At 36.7% G+C, this 24,821-nt stretch overlaps 1 protein-coding gene across 1 annotated transcript; it reads right to left on the bottom strand.

The window, feature by feature from the left end:
- LOC138019315 (glutamine--fructose-6-phosphate aminotransferase [isomerizing] 1-like) lies at positions 1-23,759 on the bottom strand. The gene is made up of 24 exons (XM_068866062.1): positions 23,613-23,759; positions 23,411-23,518; positions 23,281-23,311; positions 20,285-20,334; positions 20,046-20,171; positions 18,886-18,944; positions 18,579-18,659; positions 17,091-17,150; positions 16,299-16,360; positions 15,337-15,416; positions 11,719-11,842; positions 10,807-10,877; positions 10,534-10,632; positions 10,149-10,244; positions 8,493-8,590; positions 8,058-8,178; positions 7,612-7,689; positions 7,413-7,492; positions 6,614-6,728; positions 5,951-6,078; positions 4,424-4,552; positions 3,304-3,342; positions 3,022-3,183; positions 1-2,294 (listed from the first exon to the last, which is right to left on the bottom strand). Exons 1-24 carry the CDS (start codon positions 23,617-23,619, stop codon positions 2,250-2,252), a joined length of 2,049 nt encoding a protein of 682 aa, XP_068722163.1. The 5' UTR covers positions 23,620-23,759; the 3' UTR covers positions 1-2,249.
- Between the last annotated feature and the right edge of the window lie 1,062 nt (positions 23,760-24,821).

Here is a 24,821-nt window from a genome sequence, read left to right as displayed (position 1 = left end):
AGCCCTGAAATACATGCTATTTTAAAACGTGTGAACCAAATTGACATAATAAGAACTCTGTAAATCTTTATGTAGAATAAAAATGAGTATCTGATATAACTACAAATAATGACTATCCTGATTTGTTATCTGTAAAAGCAATACATGCATTCATGGTACTCAACATAGCCCAGTTCATACAAAGGTACTTGTGACAAAACAATGACCTAACAACATAAGAGAAAGTGCATGCAAACTGATATAATGACATTCTTAAAGTCAAGTTTGTACTTCTGTTCTAGCATGAACAACACATCATAAAAATATAAATGGAAGATACTAACAAACATGAAGACAAAAGGGAAAACAGATACAGTATTTCCATAATATTCCCAGTATGTTGCCAGGTCTGTCATTAGGTTTGAAGTGTGAACTGAGCTTTCAATACTGCCCAATATTTTCCCAATAATATTACCTTGCTAATGTTAGTATTAAAATGCTAATTTTCTCAGGATGTTCTTGTCCTTTAGAGTAGTGCTCAAAAGATTGTGGGCTACGAGACAATACTGATAATTTTTTATAGTTTGCCTTTGAGTAAAATGTTTAGGTTGCGTTGTAAGTTTACCCAAAACACATGAGTGCCAATTTCTCAACGTTCTGAAACTCTGATGCTTTTTATGATACAAGAATCTGATAAAAAAAGCTGGTCTTGGGGAAGAAAAAAAAAAGAAAAGGAAAATAACTAGAATCTCATGCTTTAAAACATCCCTTTGGCTAAAAATACAGGCAGAATTCTGTTACCTAGAATGGGAGTAAAGAGTTCCAGAACTTATGAGAAGTGCACTTCCGAGAGAAACACATTTATCTTGTTAGTCAGAAATTAGCCTGATTAACATGAAGTGTAATGTTATTTTGAGTGGGTGTTTTGTAAATGATGAAGGTCCAAATATGCTAATCACTTGACAGTAGTAGCTAGACTAATAATCTTGCTAGATAGTAAATTAATCTTTTTACAATAACTTCAAAATTCTCGCACCATCATTGGCTAATTTTTACTATCAACAAGCGGACAGACACATGAATTTATAATTTATGCGATGATGATGCGTTATTGCTCACGTCAGATTGAAGTTTCTCGCATTTTTGTCTTCTCATGTTTTGACTTAATTTTGACCCCTCTGCCTTTTTGTTATTGTAAAAAACAAATTGATGTCATTGAATTTCGTCAGAACATTGTCAAAGTAGTCTGCAGATCCACTCAGGTATCGCGCCGTGGATCCAAAGCTACTTTGACAATGTTATGACGAAATTCATGATTAATAACTGGACAGACGCTTGAAAAATTGACATCAATTTGTTAAATGCCACTGAAATAAGGTTCCATAATTTCAAAATTGGAAGTCTTATCCAGAAGGAGAATGTGATCAGTGGTTTCAATGATATTAAGTACTGACAGCCAACGAAAAGTGTCAGCTACTTCACTGAGAGAAGTAGGCAAACATTTTTAAACACAAAGACACATTCTAAAAGGCCTGGTTCCTCATCTCTTCAAGTTTACTGTGATTGGCCTTTATACCACCATTCCTGAAATGTTTTCATATTTTTTTGACTACTTTTTTGAAAACTCTGAAAAATACTGCTCAGTGTGCAATACTTATGGAATTTTTGTTAATGATATGTACTACACTTAAATCATTTTGAAAATGTATGCATGATTTTTAATTAAAATAAGCTATAAATTTTAAATAATTTAATTTTTTGTTATAATCGATGAGGCTAATCTTAACTTGGTACAACCATGTAACTAAGAATGGTGTGACTAGTAAGTACTGTGGCAATGTACTGATATGATAAAAACCAACTAAGTCACTAGTAATATAAATGGGACCTCTGTCCTAGGTCACTAGCTAAATTTCAAATTATCTTCTATTTATGGTAATTTTGAACTATGGGTTGAACCGTTTTAAATAAGGCCATCCTCCCTTTTTTTTGTTTAGTGTCAAATGCGTTTGCTGATATTGGGTTGGTTGGTCGGATTGAAATAAAAACCCCACAAGAACTCTCGGAATAGGAGGCCTGGTACCCCAGCTGTGGAGCCTGAACCCCAAATCAATATGGCAGCAAAGTTGGTTGATCATGTTATTGAAGAATTAAAACATGTTTTCCTCTATGCTGTTACCATACTCATTTTTCAGATTTCAAAATGCAAAAATTAGGGTTGGTCAGACAACGCTAAACAGAGATAAAAAGAGTATGGCCTAAGGAACAAATCACTCCACTGTGACGGACTTGGCCAAATTTCTTGGGCAATCAACCTGCAAAAAATAGATCAGAGTGAGAATGACATAATTCAAACGTAACAATTGCACTTTGGGACGCTGGTGAGGTTACATTTTTGGGTGACTGTGGGCCTTACAATTTACGATCACAAAAACAGAAAACACATGTTCCCTGCCTGGAACAGGGGTAAACTGCATCCTCCTTCTCTCTCTTCTTTGCAAACTACATTTAGGTTGTAAAGTTCGGTGTGGTCTTTTACTTAAACAACCACCACTCCTAGCCAAAGGAGACCATTATTGTACACCACAAAGTTCTTGATGCACAGTTATTACAATCTAACCAGCTTTTCGGAGAGGTTCAAATCCCAAAGTGCCTTACTGCACTGAGTGGTTAATGGATTTTGATTATCTACAGTTCCAAGCAGGGTGTCAATTAAAATAGCAATCATGATAATCTTTTATTTATATCAATTCACCTTTTGTCAACCCAGGTGTCTGCATATCATCATCAAATGGCCTTGAGCACCCAACTTTGTCTTTCATCCCTTAAATTAAGCTTGGCGACTTATATTACAGTTCAACACACGTCTCAGACACCCACTACACTACCAATGAACTTTATACTGTATGATTATAATAATATACATTTTGGACAAATGAAGTAATGTCAATCATGAATTTTATTTACCGTAGTAGACTCCCCATAAACAAGAATCCAAACGTTTGCATGATTTCCTTAATTTCTAACAGTGCATGTACTCACATCATATCCTTTCAGCACAGCAATGTGGAATGAAAGTAGTTGTAAAGGGATAACAGACAAGATTCCTTGGAGACAGTCCACAGTCTTGGGTACTTCAAGTGTGCGAAATGCATGTGATTTCACCTCTTCATCGCCTTCATTGCAAATAATGATGGGCCGACCCTGAAGCATAAGAAAATGACAATAATTATGACTGGGCACCAGGTACATAAAAATGTAGGTAACGTAAAATGTTTAAATAAATTCTTAGGAAAAAATGTGTGAGCACTGTGCATATCTTACCTGACGCGCTGTAACCTGTTGCAAGGCATTCATACATTTCTAAAAGAGGAAAAATATACCACAAAAATCTACATTAATATTATTTATGGTTCCATAAACTATTTCTCCTGCTCAAGAATAACAAACCTTACTTTAAAGGAATTTGTTTGCTTTTGTGCATTTGCCTATTCATTTCTTTTACTCGGGGCAAACTTGTAAGCACCTTTGTATTTGCTTGCATTTGTTCTTGTATTGTCTTAACCAATAGGTTATTGGGTCGAGACATCTGGGTCAGCCAATGTTGAATTATGCTAGTTAGTTTTTACTAGGTGATTTTCTTTTCAACTTGTTAGTTTTTTCCAAACTAGGTGATTTTATTTTTAACTAGGTCATATTTTTTCAAATAGGTAATTTTTTCAAAGACTGTGTGAAATTTTTCTCTCTGCTGCTATTAAAGGGCAACAAATTTTAGGGATTAGGGTCAAATGCTCAGCTTAGTGATTTGGGTTACTGAGCACTTATTTTGAATGATTAGCTTTCATGTAAGGTTAGGGACACTGGCCGTGTTTGAGAATTAGAGTTAGCTTTCAATTTAGTGATTAGGGTTATGCAATGTCTTATTTGAACAGTTAGCATTCCAGGAGGTGTATGACAACTGCAGACTGCCTACATATATTGCTGATAAACAGTATTTAAGTCTAAGTACCCATTTGATTAGCGCTGATAAACGACCTAGTTTTAAAAAAAATTACATGGTAAAAAAAATTTACGGGAACGAAAACTTAAGTGTAACATTTACATTGCAGAGTTTAACATAATGCTCAGTCTCCATCAAAAATGCTGTCCTTTTAATTTCCGGGTTGTTATTAGTAGAACGCGGCCAGATACCCAAAAAGGAGGCCACAGTTAAAAGTCAGTTTAAAAACATAATGACAACCCTGAGTTTGAGTTTTGAGTAATATTGCACACTAGCTTCAAAATTATGGAGGTCCAATTCTTTTCAAGTGTGCATTCCCACAATGTAAAACTGCCTCTCAAGGACACACTCTTTCATCAAACTAATCAATATAATAATTTATGTCTTATCTTGATTAAAATGGATGTAAGGAGAAAAGTTCCAGTAACAAGTTAAAGAAAATACCTTAAACACAGCATCTCTTGTCACCAACATGATGACTGGCATGGCTTTGTCTACTAGAGCAAGGGGACCGTGCTTGAGCTCCCCGGCAAGAATACCTTCTGAGTGCATGTAAGTTAACTCCTTGATTTTCTGCAGATACAAAGGTTTTACTTTAAAATATCACGACTCGTATGCGTCAGACTTTAACAACATTGAAAATGTTGCATCATCAATAGGCAAGGTTTGACACTAACACTACCCCACACTAGTCAGATTTGTCTAAATTTACTTTTGGCTAATTACATTGGAAATATCTCACAAAATAGTGCAAATTTTATTTCTGAAAGCACATATCAATATTTGGTTCTTTTTTATTATGAAAGAGACCTATTTACAGTTGCGTGCTTAGTTACCTGGCCTTTAATGAAAGTGAGGCTGGTGTTGACCTTGTCATGATAAAGACCTCCCACCTTTTCTTGCGTTAATGTTGTTGTTGTCATGCTAATTAGTAATAATTTACAAAAGAAAAGCAGCGAGGTTTCTATCAAAACAAGGTCAACTCCAGCCTCACTTTCATTCATAGGCCACGTAGCTAAGCATAAAACTGTAAAATGGACTATTAATAGAAGAAAACATGAGATTGCTGATGAATCATGAGCAAAATCTTGTGGAACCTTAAAGGAATCTCATACTGTAATTATCAGTAATTTAACAAAACTAATGAATACTGTAGGTTGGTTTGTCTTAAGCCTGTCACTATTATAATCATGTAAAATCTTTCTTTGTTTTGACATGCAGTATATATCAGCTGTTTGTAGAAATCAAATTTCGCCAATGATTTGTTTTGTAGTTTTGTGTTGAATGCTGGTAGTTGTTTTGATTTTGAAACATTCTCTATAGTGCTATGGAGTTCTGCCAGTTTTTCCTGTGATGTTTCGGAGTCTTGATACTTTTCCACGGAAGTCTTGAGCAAAGAAATAAAGGGTCCTGAAAGTCTTATGGATGACACCACACTAACTATACATTTATAGGGCATGTAGTTCCCGGTGTTGTGGTCTGTCTTCTGTGGTGTATCATGGTTGGGAGAGTAAAATGCTCGGAGAGGGCCGTAAGTTAGAAAACTGTAACAGGCTATTACGTCTCCCTCTTTAAATAAAGATAAAACAAACATTTATTGGTGATCAGTGAGCCTTGAGAAGAGTTTTGATGTGAGGAAAATGCAATGCCATTTTAACAATACTAATTTTGAAGTGGTTCAATTGGGGGGACAGCTAGTATAATGTTTAAGTTATTTTTATGGAGTTATGTCATAGCATTCCTGAATTCAAGCTTTGAGAAGGTCAAAATCTTGAATTCAGGATTTCCACTTTCCAGGCACAAGAAAGAGACTTCTCTTACAACTTGCTCCTGTAGAAATTCTACTACTATTGGACCTAACAAAAGAATAAATGCTCTGTTGGAAAGTTAAAACATTTAGCATTGAGCCCTGATTAGGAAAGCCAATATTCCTTTAAATCTGTGACAAATGAAGCTGCATTTTTCACTCACCAAGGCTCCTTCCAGACAAGTGGCAAACTGAAAGCCTCTACCCATCACAAGGAGACTCTTCTGTTGATACATTTCATGTGCTAAGGACTGAATCTTTTCATCCAGCTGCAGCACTTTCTTGATGAGATCTTTGAATAACAAAAATATTTGATTGCATTATTACTTCTCTAAAAAGAATCTTGACAGAAATTGTTTATCCTGGAGAGTGTACACGTAGTCCCACGGACAAACAACTTGTGAGAAACTACCCTTTGACTCAGATGGTGATGCACTCAGGCCACATTAGAAAAAATAATAAATTTTTATCAGTCACTTACAACAATCCTTCTTACGATGACACCCACCCACCCTTATTAACCCTTTGACGCCTAAACGGTCCTAAACTGGCCGTACTTAGTATTTTACTCTTTCTACCACCAGACAATTTTACTCATCAATGGGCTAATAATATTAAACGAAATAAATCTATTTTGAATAAATCTAATGATTGTAATAAACATGATGCATCCAATCCCAAGCTCAGTATTTGATTGATTGCTCCTTTTTCCTTACACAAATACATGTAGTTTAAATACTGCTTTTTTAAAGGTTGTCATCCTCTTGAATTACAAATGAAATTTACAAAGAAAATTAAGGTTAATTTAAAATATCTAGTTCATGCACCTGGAAGTTCTTTCAATGTTTGAATGATCTCTTTCCTTTTCTCTTGCATGGAGATTCTATCTTCCGCCATCATCAGGGAAAACATTGTCAGAGCCAGAAATTGGCTGGTATAAGCCTGTGATCAAAGTGGCAAGTTTAACTGTGTAATTTAATGACTTCAAATCACATGTAATAATACGACAAGGATTCACCTCCCAATAAAATTATTGTGATTTGTGACTCTTGCCTGAAAATCAGTCTAATTTGATTTTTCTTGCCATATGGCAGCTGGCATGCCTTACAAGGGCCATAGCTCCAATAACAATGCTTTAATCACCTGTATTAAACATACATACAGCTCACCACCACACCAGGCTGAAGCACGGGTTACTATTCAACCTTCCTTCCCTACATTGTATTTGCAAACAATGTAAGAGTTCTGGAATGTCTCAAATGCTTCAATTTAAGAAAACTGAAGTGATACGAGACATCCTTGTTCTCTGAGAAAACTAGAAAGTCTGACTGATATGACAATGACCTGAAGGTAGCACTTTCCAGTGTTGCAGGGAACCCATAGGCAATCTAGAGGGGTCAAACTGGAGTCACTCACTGTCTTACTTTTCTTTTATTAATGTCTACCACTTGATTTCTTTGGTCAGGTCATTTGGGCTCTGCCTCTCCTCTCGAAAACAACTTTTTCTTTTTAGAATAAGTCCAGATGCCTGTTGTTCTGACTGGGAGGGGGAGAGGGCAAACCCATTAACTCCTGGTGGTCAGCCCTTTAAATTAATCAATTAGAAATAAATTGATTTAACCTTACCTTAGTACTTGCAACACCAATCTCAGGTCCAGCATTGATGTGACAGCCACACATACTCTCTCTTGATATAGAGCTACCAACTAAAAACCCCACAAATGTACTGAACATATTGATTCACAGTCAAGAAATATTCTCAACATAATACATATGGACATTATTAAGTAAATTTTATGAGCAGAAATTTACGATTTCTTTTAACCTGTATTAGTGATGCCCACTATGAGAGCTCCTCTCTCCTTGCAATACCGCAATGCCATCAGAGTGTCTGCTGTCTCTCCTTCAAAAAGTAGTACAATAATACAAAATTTAATTTTCTGAGTACATGTACAGTGTATGGTTAAAGTCAAAACAGATCAAAGTGTCAAAGGATGTAAAATCAACAATCAATGAACTTTGAACAATTTTTGGTTGTCTATTTAAACTTCTGAGATGTGCATGCCAGATCTCTTTTACCCTCTTTTCCATGCTCTTCCCCTCCCTACCACCTTACAGATCCTGCATTCAAGCAAATATAACCTTTTCCCCAACTACCTCATTTCCCAACATGTTCTCTACGTTTTCTTGCAAAATGGAGAGAGAATTATTCACATAAATATACATGTACACTGTGCACAAAAAAAAAAAGAAAGAAATACATGTATTTACCTGACTGACTAATAAAAAAGCACACGTCATCTCTAAAGATTGGTGTCGAGCGATCAAGGAAATCACTGGCCAACTCCACAACAACAGGCAGTTGTGTTAGCTCTTCCAACAACTGTCTCGTCTGCAGAAAAAAAATATCATGTGTACATTGTTAGTAACATTCATGAGTACATGACTGGGCAACCTTTTTTTATTTGTGGGGGGGGGGGGGGGCCGCCCCACGTGCGCCATGACAACTAGTTACAAGGGCACTTAAATAGAGCAGCACCAGTCCCAGGCCTCCACTTTTCAAACGGGACATTTATTTTGTCTTTAATTTGCTGCTCATATTAATTGGGTGCTCATCCTGACTAAGAACCTGAAACGAACTAGAGGAAGGCTGAATAAAATCCCTGGCATAGATATGATAATATGAAATACGATGTAATTTCTTACAGCTATGGCACTGTGATAACTTGTCCCACAAGCTATCATGAGAATCCTACGGCAACGACGGATTGTATCAATGTGAGACATCAAACCTCCAAGCCGCACTGTCAGAGAAAATAAAGCAAACATTTTAGCAGAGGCAGAAGTTTCATAAAATATTTAAACCCACCTAACTGTGGAAGAAACCACAACATATATATTAGACACACTAATATAATAATGTCACAAATTTTGTGGCAGATTATAAGGATTGGATAACATCGCAGACCTCTAATACACCTTCAACAGAGGGTTCCCTATGGGGGCTTTCAGGGCAAGAGAAAAGGCCACTGAAACAAATGATGGAAATGATCACAAGAAATCTTTAAGAATCCTATACTATGGCAGGAAGCAGACAAGTTGGTTATCTCAAAAGGGTAAGAGTTAAAGTGAGCAAAAGCACAGTGCCCTTATCAAAATTAACTATTTAAATAAGTGAATTCAACAATGTCTTGATCAGTACACTGGGCACTTATTTCCTTTACTCAACTAAAACACTTCTGTAACAAGGATTTTTATGTATGAGCACTGATCAAGGTGTAATAACACTGGGCCAGAATGGTTTATTGTCCTCACTCAGACACCAAAAAAGTCTAACTATCAGCTGATGTATTTACATTTGCAGTTACCAGCTTTCGTAAGATCTGTAGTATTGGTCTACAGGGATTAACCTGAAACCTCCTGCACCAAAGGCAAGTGTCTATTCCAACCCAAGTTAAAGTGGAAAAAATCAACTCTCAGTCAGAGTTATCCAAACGTACAAAAGTAACAACACTTGTGTGGTCATTATTATAATATTGCTTTCTGGGGTTAGAGACGGGAGCTCCCCTTTTAGGTATACGCATGGCTTAATCTATATATTATGGATAGTCATTAGATGTCCTCATTCGGGAGCATGGCTGGCGCAGTGGTGAGAGTACTCGCCTTCCACCAATGTGGCCTGGGATTGATTCCCGGATTCGACTCAATACATGGGTTGAGTTTGTTGGTTCTCTACTCTGCTCTGAAAGGTTTTTCCCCAGGTACTCCAGTTTTCCCCTCTCCTCAAAAATCAACATTTGATTTGATTTGCTCTGATTTCAGTTGATTTGTAATCTCCCCAATTAGAAGTCTGAGCACTTGTGCACAGCTTCATGCAAATAATCTTGAGACTTGAATAGTGATTCATAATATCACTTAAATGGTGATTATTATTATTATTATTATTATTATTATTATTATTATTATTATTATTATTATTCGATTCGATTCTCTCCAGTTGTCGGGTCGGGTGTTCTACTGGGTACTGTATATTGTGTCTCAGCAACTCCCCGTAGCTTAGAGACACAACAATTTCCTTAACAGGTAAGCAGTTCCAAGGATGGCCGATAATTGTACACTTCCAAGGAAGTCAGGTACATCTAGCTTGCCAAACGAGTTCTTTGCCCCTTTTAATATGCTTCCAAGAGCACCAATCATGATAGGTATTATAATTGTGACTTTCAAGGTTCCATGCATCCTTCTGATTATTATTATTATTATTATTATTATTATTATTATTATTATTATTATTATTAGACTTATCCTCATAAAATTCCAAACAGGTTGTGTTCAGTTATTATAACAATATAATTTGATAATTACCACATCCAGATTCAAAGTTAACTCTGCCCCTCATTGTGTTTACAACACTCTCTGGCTGCTCAAAAATCTCTTTTTGCATAAAAGAGCTGTAGTTTCCTAAAGACAATGACAGAAGTTTAAGAAAACAAATAATAACAAAAACAAGCAGTCATCATGCAAAAGGAAAATATTAATTAAAATGTTTGGCTCACCAAAACTTGTCACCATTCTGATGAGAAGAGTACTAATACTAAAAAACTGTCTCTGACTTACACTGTGATACAACAAGTTCATAAAACAGGACAATGAAATCGTCTTGTTATCAATGCTTTAGAAGTATGTTCAGAGTTGAAAATTACCTTCTACGTACCCTGTAATTAAAATAAACAACAGAACTCACACACACCTTTCATGATTTGCTGCAACTCCATCTGCAGTGTCTGTACTTCTCTGAAATAACTTTCATCAGAGGCATCATCACGATTGATACGATGAATTGACAAGCCTGTAGAAAAGGCACAGTCAAACAATTTTACAAGGCAATAATGCCCAAAGTAACGTACAAGTTGTCACAGAAATGTAATTATCATTCTATCAATTAGATGAATAAAACTCAATGCTTGTAATGATGACGGCATTGTGTTAACTTGCAAACAGTACTTGAAATATTGGTACTCACTTCCATTGACAACAGCAGCCACATCGTCATCTTCCATGTAGATCACTCTGTTGGTGTGTTCAATGACAGCACTGCAAAATAGTTAAATATAAAATATAATTATAATCATTAATATTTTAAAGTTAATTTCCACAAGCTACATTGTCATGCCACACACTAGTGTCATCTACAATGCAAGTTTTTTGTTCTTCTGTTGAAGTAAGCCAAGAATGACGCCACCTTCAGATGGAATCAATAATACATGTTAATTTTCATTCCAAAGGTTCATGTATGATGCTCATACTGATCCCATTTTTAAGAAACATAAGCTTCTGAAATGTCATGACATTTATTCATTTCAGCTTTGTCTATTTATGTTTGCATTCATAAACTCTCCACCACCAACTAAATTTCATAACCTTTTTAAGAAACAATCAGATCCATATAGCTCTAATACCAGACATGCTTGCTATTTTGCCACTTTGTAGAACCAATATCAGGAAGTTTTTCATTTTCTATCAAGGTCCAATGTTTTATACCTGATTTGCACTTCTTCCCTCTTGTCTTAAAAAAAAAAGGCTCAAAGATCCCTTTTATTAGAGAGTAATAATTTCATTGTCATTTTATCTTGTTATGCTTGCTCACATTGTTGTTCTGGTTTAATCTGTCCGTTTCGTTTTGAGGAATCCTGATTCTGTATAAGCCTTGTGGTTTAATTCTTTCAGGTTTCCTCATCATTAAAATGTTTTGCATTGTGTTTTGAAATTTCTGTAATTATTGTCAGTTTATGTAATGTGGTGAATTGTAAATAAATAAACCCCCTTTGTGAGGTTGGGCCATGTGTTTTCCTCCCACAAGACTAACTTGTGGTAAACGCTCAAAAGATTAACCCAAGCATGAAAAAATTAAGCAATTAAATCAAATTATACTAACCTTGCATCTGAGGCAAAAAAATATTCAATAGGCCCATGCTTATTTGTTTCAACACTTGACCACCCATTCATCATACTATAAGCATCTGCCAGCTCTTCAGCAGGCTCGTCAACTTTACTGTCACCTGTAACAGTGCATCCAGCAAAGTGAGAATAAAAATCACAAACCCTGCAACTTAGGAAATACCTGGGAATGGAATGGGGATTGGATGCTTGCATTGGGAGGATCTTCCCTTTGCTCTTTCTTATGTGCTGTATGATATTTGATAGTTGTGAATAAATTAAGTCATCCACATTTCTTACTCATTGTTCGTAAGTGAATTTTGTATCCAAATTGAAGAATTGTAATTCTAAAATGGATTTCTGAAATGCCCTTTTCTGTTGAAACTGTTTCATCATCAATTTATATAACCCATTGCTGCAACTGGGGGAGGGGGAGAATGAATTGACTACTCCAATTTAGGGGCTTTTCAGGGCTACTAGAACTGAAACAAATGGGTTAAAGGCCTTGACTGGTGAGAAGTAAATCTATTGGCTTAAGGGAGTACATCCCCAGCAGGCAGTTAAGTTGCTTTGAAGCCTAGCACCCAAAAGATCTCTTATAAATACTGCTTTTAAATGAATCACATGCATATATATTTACGAGATGCAATTTACAGGTATGTATTCATTTACAGTAGAGTCTGTGTGAGTACAACCTAAGGTGGCTTGCTACAGTTTTCAGAAGAAAAAGATCAAGATTTTGAAGCCTGTGAAATTAAAGCAACAGGATATCTCTTCTGAAGTGTTAGTCACTGGAATTGATTTAAAATGTAGTTTTACCTAACAAATATATGCAAATTAGGGGGAAATGCTAATTATTATAGTGACCAAGCTCCAGGAAGAGGCACTGGAAACTAGGTTTTCTTTAAAAACTAGCTGTACGACCCCACCGTAAAATTTCAGGATCTCCTTAGCGAGAAAAAAATAATCACGTATAGAAATAAATACCGTACTTACCCACGTATAGGTTGATCCCATGTATAAGTCGACCCCCCATTTTAGATGGCAAAAAAAGCAATTTCTTAATTTCTTGGCTAAATGTTCATGGGATACTAATCTTGCATTCTTCAATTTCTGGAACTGTGGATTCACAAAAGATGAAGGGCCTCAAGCGCTTAATAGTTTTGTGGTTCAGCAGTAGTTGTATATGCGGGCATTTTGTCCCCGACTTTCGAAAAAGTTCTCATAAAATCGAAAATGTAAACCTCAAACTAACCTGTTTCGTTTTTCAAGGATAAAGGGTTTTAGAGGATAAGCACAACATCAACAGAAGCAGGGAGACAATCTAAAATAACTTCAAAAACGATGCGAAATGTGCAAGGTTTAGTGGTGCTTGACTTATAATTTCTCACATGGCAAACGAAACAAAACTCATAAACCAAACAATACAAAGTTTGCAAAAGCATTTAAATTATCCAGGCTTGTATAAAGAATATAAAACAATCATTACCAACCAGCATTTTCAGCCAACACGAGTGACGATCATGCTTGCACGCAAACACAAGGTATTGTGCTAGGTTACTAAGCCGTTGAAGGATCACGTTTTATTTGAAGAAACAAGAATGTTTTTTAGAGCTTTCCGCCTTTGGAAAACGAAAATTTCCAGTGCCTATTTCATATTTGTGCTTGTGAGTATCTTCAACATTTAAAGTAAAACCAATCCTTTCTTCATTTCAACTGGAATTGTTTTTACATTCATTTTGAAGTCTTTCGTCATTCATTTTGAAGTCTTTCATCCACTGAGTTTGTTATGCCCAAAGACCACATTATGATGTTAATTTTGAATAAATTATTTAGGGTGATTTTTGGAGCTTCTTTTGAGGCCATAAAAGGTCGACTTATACACGGGTAAATACGGTAGTTAAATCTGTCAGGCAGATTTTATGCGAATGGCAAAAACATTGATTTCCCTTTATTTTCTTTTGATAATAACTGAAAAGCTGTGTTATTGATCTTTTAAAAAAATGTTGATGATTTAGTCTTCACATTGTTTACCCATTCCCTAAATTTTGACCCGTCGTACACATAGTTTTTGAGAAAAAGGGCTTTGAAATGTCTAGTTTCCAGTCCCCTCTCCAAGAGTTTGGTCACTATATTTTGCATTTTCCCCTGGTTTGCATTTATTAATTAGGAAAAATTATATTTGACATCAATTGCAGCGGCTAACACTTCAGAAGAGACATCCTGTTGCTTAGATTTCACAGGTTTCAAATCTTGATCTTTGTCTTTGGAAAACTGTTGTAAGCCACCTTAACATATGTTCTACTTCTATATGTATGCTGATGTCCGATCTCAGCCATAGATCCCTTGCTTGTGAAGCGTATTTGAATATGTCAATAGAAAATGCGCTACATAAATTCATTACCATGATTACTATTACCATTACTTAACAGCTGTCAACAAAATATTTTTAATGTACATTTGGTGAAAATAAAGGACATTCAATAATTAATTTTATTATATGGCTCTGTCTCACGAGGACTGGGAACTACAAAATTCATGAATTTGATTGGCTAAAATCAATATTGACCGCGGTCTAGATTTTCCCATCTAGACCGGCATCTAGACCGGCAATGTTTTGCGGTGAAAAGATGCAAACGAAAATGCAAAAATATTGAGCATTTTCTTCTAACAATATTTATTTAGTTGAAGTGCCAAACAGCATGATGACAAAAGAGAGGATGACGAGCAAACTTTGACAGAATTAAGTTCAGCTCATCGCCACTCATTGCCGTTCGCAAGCAAAATGTCAGTTAGTACTAACCAGTTACATTAAACGAATCAAATTGTTCTTGTTTGGCCATATAATAAACATCTTATTAACCGAGCTAGGTCGGTCTGTATGGGGTTAGTTTCTCGGTCGCTGGTACAGACCTCACTGCGTTCGGTCTGTACTGGCGACCTCGGTCAAGATTCTCCCATACAGACCTTCCGCTCGGTTAATAAGAACTAAGCACAGATTCAGAGGTAGCCTGGTACATATATGTATGAAAAGCAAGTGGGGACAATGTATGTATTGCCTCTTCTATGAGTGGGTAGCATGTTTCTTTCAGCAGTATATATAGCTGCTTGTTGACATTTTGCTCGTGCCAGCTATAGCCTCAGGAGTACAGAATACCGGTTTTAACAAAACATAAAAATCGGTTGAGATTATTTCATAAGACAAATAATTTTGAGAAACTAATCAATTCTTTCATCTATTTTCCAAAGGTACTGTGCAGAATTGTGGTACATTCCACGTGAACTGGTGACATAATTTGGAGGACTGGGAAGAAAATCCCACAGCTGCACGCGATCTTAGGTGTTGCTTCCAAACTCCCTGCAGTATTTCAATCGCCAAAACTCAACAGATCATTCCGTGCTACCACATTTCCTGTTACTGAATGAACATTCAAGTTGACCCGATGAGCTCTAACCTTGCCTCTGCCACGTTGAATTTGAAAATAAGGCCAAGCGTGGTTGTGAGATATGGCGTTAAAATGTTTCTCCCCAGTCCTCCGAATTACATCACCAGACCACCTGGTTATAATGATGTTATTATTCTTAATATGCATTGTCCACAAGTTAATTACCTAACCTGAACTGTAGACAATTGGCAACCTGTCTGTCTTAAGAGGGGACTGACTCTTGATACCAATGAGTAAGGGACTGCCTCGTCTAAGAAAATGTTACCAGATTTAGAACATTATTAATCATAGCTCTATTTAGCCCAATACTGAAAAAAGATGCTACTGACTAGAATGTACAAGGTTAGAACCCTGTTTCATAAGCCACATTAAATTTTATCGACTAGGTTGGCCACATGGCACCTTTAATATACAATAATTTGTATCAATGGAATTAACTCTGAGAATTTAGTGCCTTTTAACCTCTTGAACCCAACTGAGTGTCTTAGACATGGAAATGGGCTGATACAGGGGAAGGGGGAAATTCTGACAAGGACAGGAATCAAGCCCATAATTTTCTGATTAGATCAATGTTGATGTATTCAATGAGCTAAGAGGCCAGATGGGAGTAAGTCATGAGTAGTTGAGTTCATGACAATCAAGCACATACAAGTGGAGGCAAATGGAACTAACTAGCTATACATGTAGGTTGGCCACATGGTACTATGTAATGGTACTATAATTATAATTAGCTACCAGAGTGTACAGCAGCTGTAAGTGGTATTGACCAATATTAATCTATGATATACATCTACCGATGCAATTGATCTGATCCTGTATTACAAGCCTGTCTCAAGCTAAGCTTCGGTTATTAGTTTTGGATATCAACATAGTCAGAAACATTAGTCACAATTGTACAGAACTTTGACTAATATATACCAGTCTACACGTAAAACATTTTAAAAAGTAAAAAACAGAATGTTTTTGGCACTAAGCCATCTTAGGCTTAGGTTAATTTAATGTATTTTGGTCACCATTAAAAAAGGAAGCTATTAATTTGTTCATTAAAGATGTTCTTCACCTTATACTTATATGAAGCAAAACTTCACCGAAGTTACTGTGCTGTACTTACTGTACTTTGAGAGCTACATACCTCGTGGCAACAATTTCTCCTGGAAATTTGGTGCTCTTAAATGCAAGTGCAAATGCTCCTTCCTAAGAAGTAAAGAAATTCAAAATTCAACTTCAGGAGCAAAATCTGGACATCTAAATTGCAGGTGCCATGTACCACCAGTTTTTGTGACTACTTCAAGAGTAAGTAAAAAAAAACTTGAACTATATGATATACCCTTAAATTGTTAAAGTTGTAAACCATTTTCATCAATGCCCACTGGTAACAACAGATCAAATGAAAAACTTAAATACCACACAATATCACTGGACACAGGAATAGAGGTCCAGGGCCTGCAATGCAAAATGCAAAATGGTTGACATAGCAACGTGGGGGGGGGGGTTGGGGGGGGGGGGGAGAGGTGTAAGGCTGAAGAAGATGGTGGTCTCAGCTGTGTGATAACATTTGGTAGTGGTAGTCACACCTGAGCCAGAAGGCTCACAAGGTGAGAGCTCATCCCAGTTTCTAAGACTATTGCTACTACCCATCGGACAGGATGCTGGCCATGGCAAAGGGGCACCCGGGTTGAAAGAGGCAGCATGGAGCAAAGTGTATATTATATGAATATGTAACGGTAATATAATAGTCTCAAACAAACAAACTGTTGCTGTTTTTAAATTTTCATTTACCTCTTTTAGCATACATGTAGTAGAGTTAGAAGAACTTGCGTGAAAGAAGCACTTTATAACTGCTTTATTTTGTATATTTCAGAATAAGATCTTGGTCACCACTAGCATAAAAGCTAAAACAAAGGTGTCATTTATTGCAACTCACCAGCTGTTTTATTGTCATCTCTACAAGTTCCCTGAAATCCAGCTTTTCACCTTCCTTCTGCTGTTTAAAGGCACAGGAACACCAGTAAATAATTCATTCTCTTACATGTATATCATCATGAGGGTTGGAGTTTGAAATGAAGGGCAAGAGGAAGCGAGGACTACCAAAGAAGACATGGAAGACGCAAGTGGAGAAGGAGAGCAAGAGTGTTGGATTGGAAAAAAAGGATGCCATGAATCAAGCGAGATGGAGAGCTGGAGTTAGAGAGATTGCTGCCAAAGTGGGGTAAATCCGACCACCCCCGTTTACGGGGATAGACCCGGATCAAAATTGGATTGATGATGACATGTATACAAGATTGCAACTTGGTCACCCAACCCCTTAATTACATGTAACAGCAGTGGGACTGCTACAGTGGAAGGTTTTCCTTGTTTGCTTTACTTGTGGTCCTGCATAAATTGCTCATTGTTATATTGAAATTTCAAAATTGTTTTTTCCTTTGTTTACGTTATGAGGAAGTAACTTGTAATCCACCAAAACTACTGTAAAGACTCGCGTATAAGCCACACTCATGTATAAACTGCACCCCAAACTTTCAAGCATGATTTTGGAAAAAATAAGAACTCCAAAATTAAAAAACACTCTTGTAAAAAAAGTTGGTTGTTTGTTCGCACAAAATCTAATGTCATGTATTTGCAGTGACATTAATAAGTTAATCAACTCTGAAAATACCTTTTAAAAGCTTCTTCTTTTTAATCAATTTCCCTATTCCCTGTGACTGACAACAGTTGTATTCATTGCTAAAGCCCATAGTTGAGATGAAAACGATAGAATTTACACGCAAAATGTGCTGGAGAACGATGCAAAACGTTTGCTTAGTAACCATGCAGTAATTTAATGAGGGAAGTCTGGACATGGAAACGTTCGCTTTCACATCAGTTATGCGTGGATGTCATGTTTATCAAGACATATGGAAGCCATCGATCAGAAAAAAATGCTATGAAACAGTCGGCCATTTGCCTTGCGAGTTCTCCTGAATAGCGTGGTATTTTCTTGCGCGTAGTGGAGAAATCATCAGCTGTGCAGAGGAATGGAGATTCCATGCCAGTTAGAGTTTAACTGTGCAAACAAACTGCAAATAAAACGCTTGAAGGAACTACTTGCGAGCAAGATTGAGGTTTAGAACCTGAAGATGCAAACAAACGGCTCCTTTTGGAGCCACCACTTCTAACCACCGAAAGCAGTGATCAACAACAGGTTTCAATACGTTTAATCTTTAGTTACTGAAGGTTTTCAGTTCAATTTGTGACCCCTACATTGTACAAGCCAGTTTACCCCTCTCGAAGCAATGGTCTCGTGTATAAGCTGCACCCGCGATTTTTGTCCCAAAACGTAAGCAACAAGGTGCGGCTTATACACGAGTCCTTACGGTAATCTAGTTTCCAAAGAAACCAAGAACTGCAACAATTAAAGCCCAATGCAACTTACTGTTTTGTCATAGAAATATTTGACCAGCTTTGGGATAACTTCTGTATCAGTTTCAGACTCAAAATGAAATCCTTTCCCCTCCTACAAAAATTAACAAGTTAATGAGCATGAATTTTACAGTAAGTGTAATTGTAGCAACTGCATATCCAAAGGATGAAATATGAAGTAGTCACAAAGTACATGACTCAATTGTACACATGTAAGCCTTTTTTTTTCAAACTGAGATTCAGATCAACAATTCATTTCTAGCAGTTATCTGCAAGGATAAGCAATTACGGGTGATAACTTACCTCCTCATATAACTTACCAGGAATTTCTTGATATCTTTGTAATTTGTTATGATGCCATTATGAACGACAACAAATTCTAGGGGACAAAAGACAAAGAGCTAACTAAATTAAATTAAAATACTTTGCAGTGGGTTCTCTAAACTTATAACTGTGCTAATGAGAATGTTTTGTTCCTCTTCACTTCTACCAAAACCTGGCTGGTACATGTACTGTATGCATGTACAATGTATATTATGAGAGAAGACGTGAAGAAGGACTGACATCTATTTTGCCTTTGGCATCAAAATGTGAGAGATGCATGCAAAACACACGAGTCCCCACATCTCCTAGTTCCTGCATCCTATGTCTCCAAGTCCTTGTCCCTGCATTCCTCTCCCACTTTTTGTCAAAACAGAATATCAACTTGGTTTCCGCTAAGTTATTAACCTACTGTGCTGGTATACAAACTTGCAAACAAACTACATTCAGCTTTTAGAATCTCTGTACGGTGGTCAATTTACATTATCAACTCCGTTGATAAACCAAATTTTTGTATACATTAAGTTGTTGCCAACTCTACCTGGGCCTTTGTATGGAAACCAATACTTACAGAAAACCTTAACTATACACAACTCTTCCTCCAAGCCTACAAACCTTCTGCAACCTACACTTACACAGGAAAAAATAACAGATTCCCATTTTTGGATATTTTAGGGTATTTTGAAGAAAACCAATAAAAATCCCAAATTTGGCAATGTGAGACAAGTCCCAACCAGGGACTGCCCGACCAAGTTCCCTGAGTGGGACTTGTCTCACTCTTTCAAATTTGGGATTTTTGTTGGTATTCTTTAAATACCCTAAAATACCCTGTGAATTACAAACTGGATTGTAATGCACCCTTCACCACTGACCATCCTCACAACCAATCACATTACTTTTCCCACTACCAATCACAACGCAAACCAGAGCATCATCACTACACTACATGTACGTATGTATATGCATTTGAATTTCCAACCATCAAGTGCTTGACTCTGAAGATGACTTCCACTGAGCTTGTTAAAACATCAGTCAATGCCAACAGTCTTACTCAGGACTACCTTCACCCAGGCCAGACGATAAAATTCTATCGAGGTATGTAACTCCTGGGTTCACACCACTTTCCAATAATTACAATTATTATTCACTACATCCTTACCGTTGTTCAGGTCTGATCTTTGAGGATGGCTATTAACACCGCTTGGTTCACCATGTGTAGCCCACCGTGTGTGTGCAATACCGCAATGATTTGAAAGGTCTTCCTGAGTTTCAAAATCACTGTGGGCTATAATTAAATCAAAATGAAATTTAGAAGGCAAGAAGGGCTTTCTCTTGCTCCCAAATAAACTGCATATGAAAAAGTTAATCAAGCCAAAACCAGCAAGCTGTGATATTTACCCTGGATTTCTTCATCAAGGGCAGCAACTTTTCCTCGCTTTTTGATAATGCTATTAAGTTTAACAAAAAACACAATCATAATTATTGTACCATTAATAGCAGTTTTCGTATTTTAATCATGCATCAACAATTATCTGACTAGTTAACCCTTTGACGTCCAAACCGGCCGAAACCAGCCAGATTTAGTATTTTACCCTGTCTAACGCCAGACGATTTTACTCGTCAATGGGGAACCCCTGGGAGTCAATGGGTTAATACGGCTTTTAGAACAAAAGGATAATCTGTATCCCCTGAAACTTCTTTATAAACTTTCAATTTCCTTTCAAATACTTTTTCACTGAACTGCAGAGACTGGTGAAAATAATTCAGAAAACAATATTATTTACAACTATATATGCACAAATTCTGATAGCAAGAAACTCAGTTTTAGAAGGTTTTGGAACATAATACACAAAATTTCAGTTGTATTAAGAGAAACTAACAAAGTCAGGTGGGATAAAAATTGTACCTATACTACCACAAACCAAGACCTAATAAAATTACAAAAATGACAACGAGACAACAATACAAAAGAAAAATATTCTCATTACCCCTATAAAACTGTTACTGACAAATGCGACAAAACAAAACAAACTTTTTATGTCCTACAAAACACTAAGAAAAAGTAATTCTGATTACAAATTTGCTTCAAGAAATTAACTTCCAGATGCTAAAATTGAAATCTGTACATACTGATACAAAATTGTCATTTACACCCATTCTGGTTGGCATTTTAAACTTAAATAGAACTAACTATATCCTTATTTGTAGTAATGGTTGATCAGGTTGAAATGATTTTAGAACACATAAAATTTCAACTACCGAATGGAAATTAAATGAAGGTTTCCTTAGTAGAATTTTGTTGGGATTGGATTTTCTACAGTTCCAAACAGTACTTGGCCCTCTAAATCATTCGTACTGCAGTCATTGGATTGATTTCAAGAAGTGGGCCTCTAAGCTTAGACTCAGTGAAAACGGTAAAAGGAAGCAAACTATGCTTCACTTTGAAGACCTTGATAACCAAGTTTTTTTATATGACTTGCCTTTTTTTTTTCAGATGGGATTCTAAAATTGTTGTACAGTAGTTAATTATTTTGTTAGTTGATCAATTTAGCTGCAAGGCTGCAGTCCTACACATTCAGTAATTTTTTTTTTTTTATGTGACCTGCCCCTCCCTCTCTTGATTAAACCACACCTCTTAATTTGTATTACAGATTATGGGTATTATTACGCCCCCAGTTGACGATTAAAATAGTCTGGCATGTGACAGAGTAAAATCTGATAAGTCTCACTCCCAGGTGTCAATGGGTTAAGCCCCTCCACCCCCTTCTCCACCATGCTTCCTTGTTTAATTAATAAACAAATTACTGCAAAAATGAAATAAATTTAACTGCCGGTTAAGACGGGAGACGTGTTCCTAGCACTTATATGGGAGTAATTGCAGAATACCCAGCCCACTTTGAACGGCACAAATTTCTTGCTTCTTGGTCCCGCCGACCAAACAAAATAATTATGTAATTAAGGCAGTTGAACAACTGCTACCACAGTGCCGCAGTTCCGTTGTCGTCGAATATTGAAATCTGAGTGAGTTTAAAGACTGCTACTGCATTGCCATGTGCGATGAATAATGAAGTCTGGGTTAGTTGATCGGCTGCCACCGCAGTGCCGCAGTGCAGTAGTCGAGGAATAACTAAGATTAGGTTAGTTTTACAAGGATTATAAGTGTAGAACTTTTAATTGTGTAGTTGAACAAACCGCAAAATGAAAGCTAAAATTGTAGGAAAGTGCTTTGGCCTAATCACTGAAGCGAGCGCTTGTAAATAGTTAATGGTGGCTTGTGGATTATAGAGCGAGGTAAATTCAAGCATAGCGCGCTTGTTTTGGCTCATCGATTAAAGAATGAGGTATAGATGTAGCGCGCTAATAGAACGAATACCTTGGGTGTTTGAAAAGTGTCTGTGATCACATGATTCACAAACGTAGGATATTCGGTGCGACAGATTAAAGAAAGGGTACAAGTAATGTATTTTGCTTTGTTGTTGTTGTTGTAAGAAACAGGCATTGATGCGCTCGATTAAGGAACAGTGTTGTTATTCATTTTGGCGACAACGGGACTGCGGGCCTACAGGAGCAGCAATTATCACTACAACTGACGACTTTGGGGCTGCAGGACTGCGGGTGCAGCATTTTGCGGGCCAGGTATTCTGCAATCTAGCCCTTATCTGGACAATTTAAGACAAAATAATTAAATAAATTGTCCATAAAAGTGCGAGGAGCGTTTCTCTCTTTCAATTTACGGCAAGTAACTGCAAAAATATGCAAGGTTTAATAGGTTAAATTAAACCGTCTTGAAATAATTATACTCGGAGCAGCCATATACTCTGAAATTCTTGGAAAGAAACGTGATAGTGGAAAAAGCTATGGAAAACACAAATGGTCCATCACGAGACATGCCATGCATCCATCTAAATAGAGTCGGATCGCATTCTCCTCTTGTTAGCAACGACTTAGAGACAAACAAATCAAATGAATTTCAATTGCAATCCACGTTGGCAATCTTTATTTCATGACATACACGACACTGGGCTGATATTTTCCGACTACTGGTGTGGATAGATCAGATTTTCTTCCGTTCCTATTAGCTTTACAAATCTTACTTACTTGCGAAAGCTACAAACTTTTCAACTATTGCAGTACTAGTTTTTGCCATATTTTCGTGAACTGTAATTTTCCACGATGATGTAAGCTTAATCATAGGCATGTGAATTGTAGTACGAGAGGACAGGCTTTTACTTTTAGGGATTTAGAATTCTGATTGGGTATTGCTTCACGATTTTTGTTCAATTGTTTTACGTCATGTGTGTCTTCTACACGAAGTAACAGCCAGCTAAGATTTGTCAAATTATCTACAAGGTCAAATGATCCTATGCGAGGCTAATGCATGATGCAAGACCCACCTCATTTTGCCGTGTCCATCGTATGCAACTCCTGTAATATTATAATATTTCAAGAAATGTTAATATAACGATCCAGTCCAAAGCACCATAAATATAGGATCACAAAGGAATGGAAGTGAGAATCACAAACCTGCCGAATCGTATCCTCTATACTCCAGTCTCTGAAGACCACTTATCAAAAGTTCGAGAATGTATTTCCGCTTACGTGGAACACAGAAGTTCAAATAGGCAAATATTCCTAGAAAAGAATAAGCAGTTAGCTCGAGTAAATGAATCACAGTACGGCAATTCACAAAAAGTAAACTACTACAGCAATGGAAGACATATCTTACCACACATAACGATGATTTCGTAAGCAAGCCAGCAATCAGATCGAAGAAAATTTCAAATGAATGAACGATGAAAAGAATCGATCGGAACACACCGTCCCGTTTTCATAGAATACACACTCGCTGACTCGCACTGCAGTTTACTAAAGTATTAAATTACTCAGACGAGAATCGCATTCATTGGATAATTCAAACAAAGAAAATATAATATCCAATCATGGTGAAATTTCATGGTGAATCACCGTAGTAAGTTGATTGCCTCCACCAATCGCCTTTTACGGCTTTGTAATTTAATATGGCGGACGTGGTGAACTGTTTGGTGAACTGTGTAGATCGTTTTTCACGTGACGTCACACGAAATTCTAACATAAAAATCTCGAGAATTTTTACCTACACTACATTTAATCCAGATTTAAATTTTTTCAAAACTGTTTTTTTTCGTTTTAAATATTCAGCATTTTTAATTTCCGAATTCGCCATGCGTGACGGCATACTTCCGGTGTTCCTGGTTTTAGCACATGACCTTTCCTATTAACTTTCAACAGTTGCAACGTTTCAAGATTTTCTTGATGCGTATGTGTACCAGTTCATGAATGAAAAGAACGCGTTCTCGTGGCAAGGCGAATTTTATTTCCGGGGGCCAATATGGTACACCAAAATGGCGGCCAACTGAAATCTTGCAGACGTGACTAGGAAACCTATCAAAGTGCTTGCTTTGATGGTGTTGAGGATTAATAGTTTGTATAAACGATTGTAAATAAGGACTGTGTCATTCAATAACAAAACCATTGTTATGTTAGACTAAATATGCCCTTAAGTATTTTGGTTAATTTACATTTCTTTACCTTTTTTTCATGCTTTCATTTAAAATACAAACACCAAAATAAAAACTTTCTCAATCGACTTGAATGTTCTTAATACGTTCTTTAATAATTTTGGTTAATCTCAGCCTCAACGTTCTTATCAGAGTCGTAACGAGGTATATGGGATCATGGGATCAACAGCCTTTTTTAGGGTTGGGATCAGGGATCACAGCTCCGGGATCTGGGATCAAAACCCGTGATTTCGGGATCAGGGATCTAGGATCAGACTTAACAAATTTTTGCGGGATCAGGGATCAAGATTCTCAATGTTTTTTGGATCAGGGATCAAAATTACGGGCAAAAATACGGGATCAGTTATGAAAAAATATACCTCGTTATGACCCTGTTC

Source organism: Montipora capricornis, chromosome 10, assembly GCF_036669925.1.
Source record: "Montipora capricornis isolate CH-2021 chromosome 10, ASM3666992v2, whole genome shotgun sequence".
Taxonomy (NCBI): Eukaryota; Metazoa; Cnidaria; class Anthozoa; order Scleractinia; family Acroporidae; genus Montipora; species Montipora capricornis.
The sequence above is the reverse complement of the archived record's forward strand: the minus strand, read 5'-3'. Positions and strand labels throughout refer to the sequence as shown.

Coding starts and splice junctions, on each gene's coding strand:
- LOC138019315 (XM_068866062.1), bottom strand. Junction 10,633..10,806: donor GGCTGCTGTTGTCAATGGAA/GTGAGTACCAAT, acceptor CCTTTTCTACAG/GCTTGTCAATTCATCGTATC. Junction 3,343..4,423: donor CAAGAGATGCTGTGTTTAAG/GTATTTTCTTTA, acceptor TTCCTCTTTTAG/AAATGTATGAATGCCTTGCA.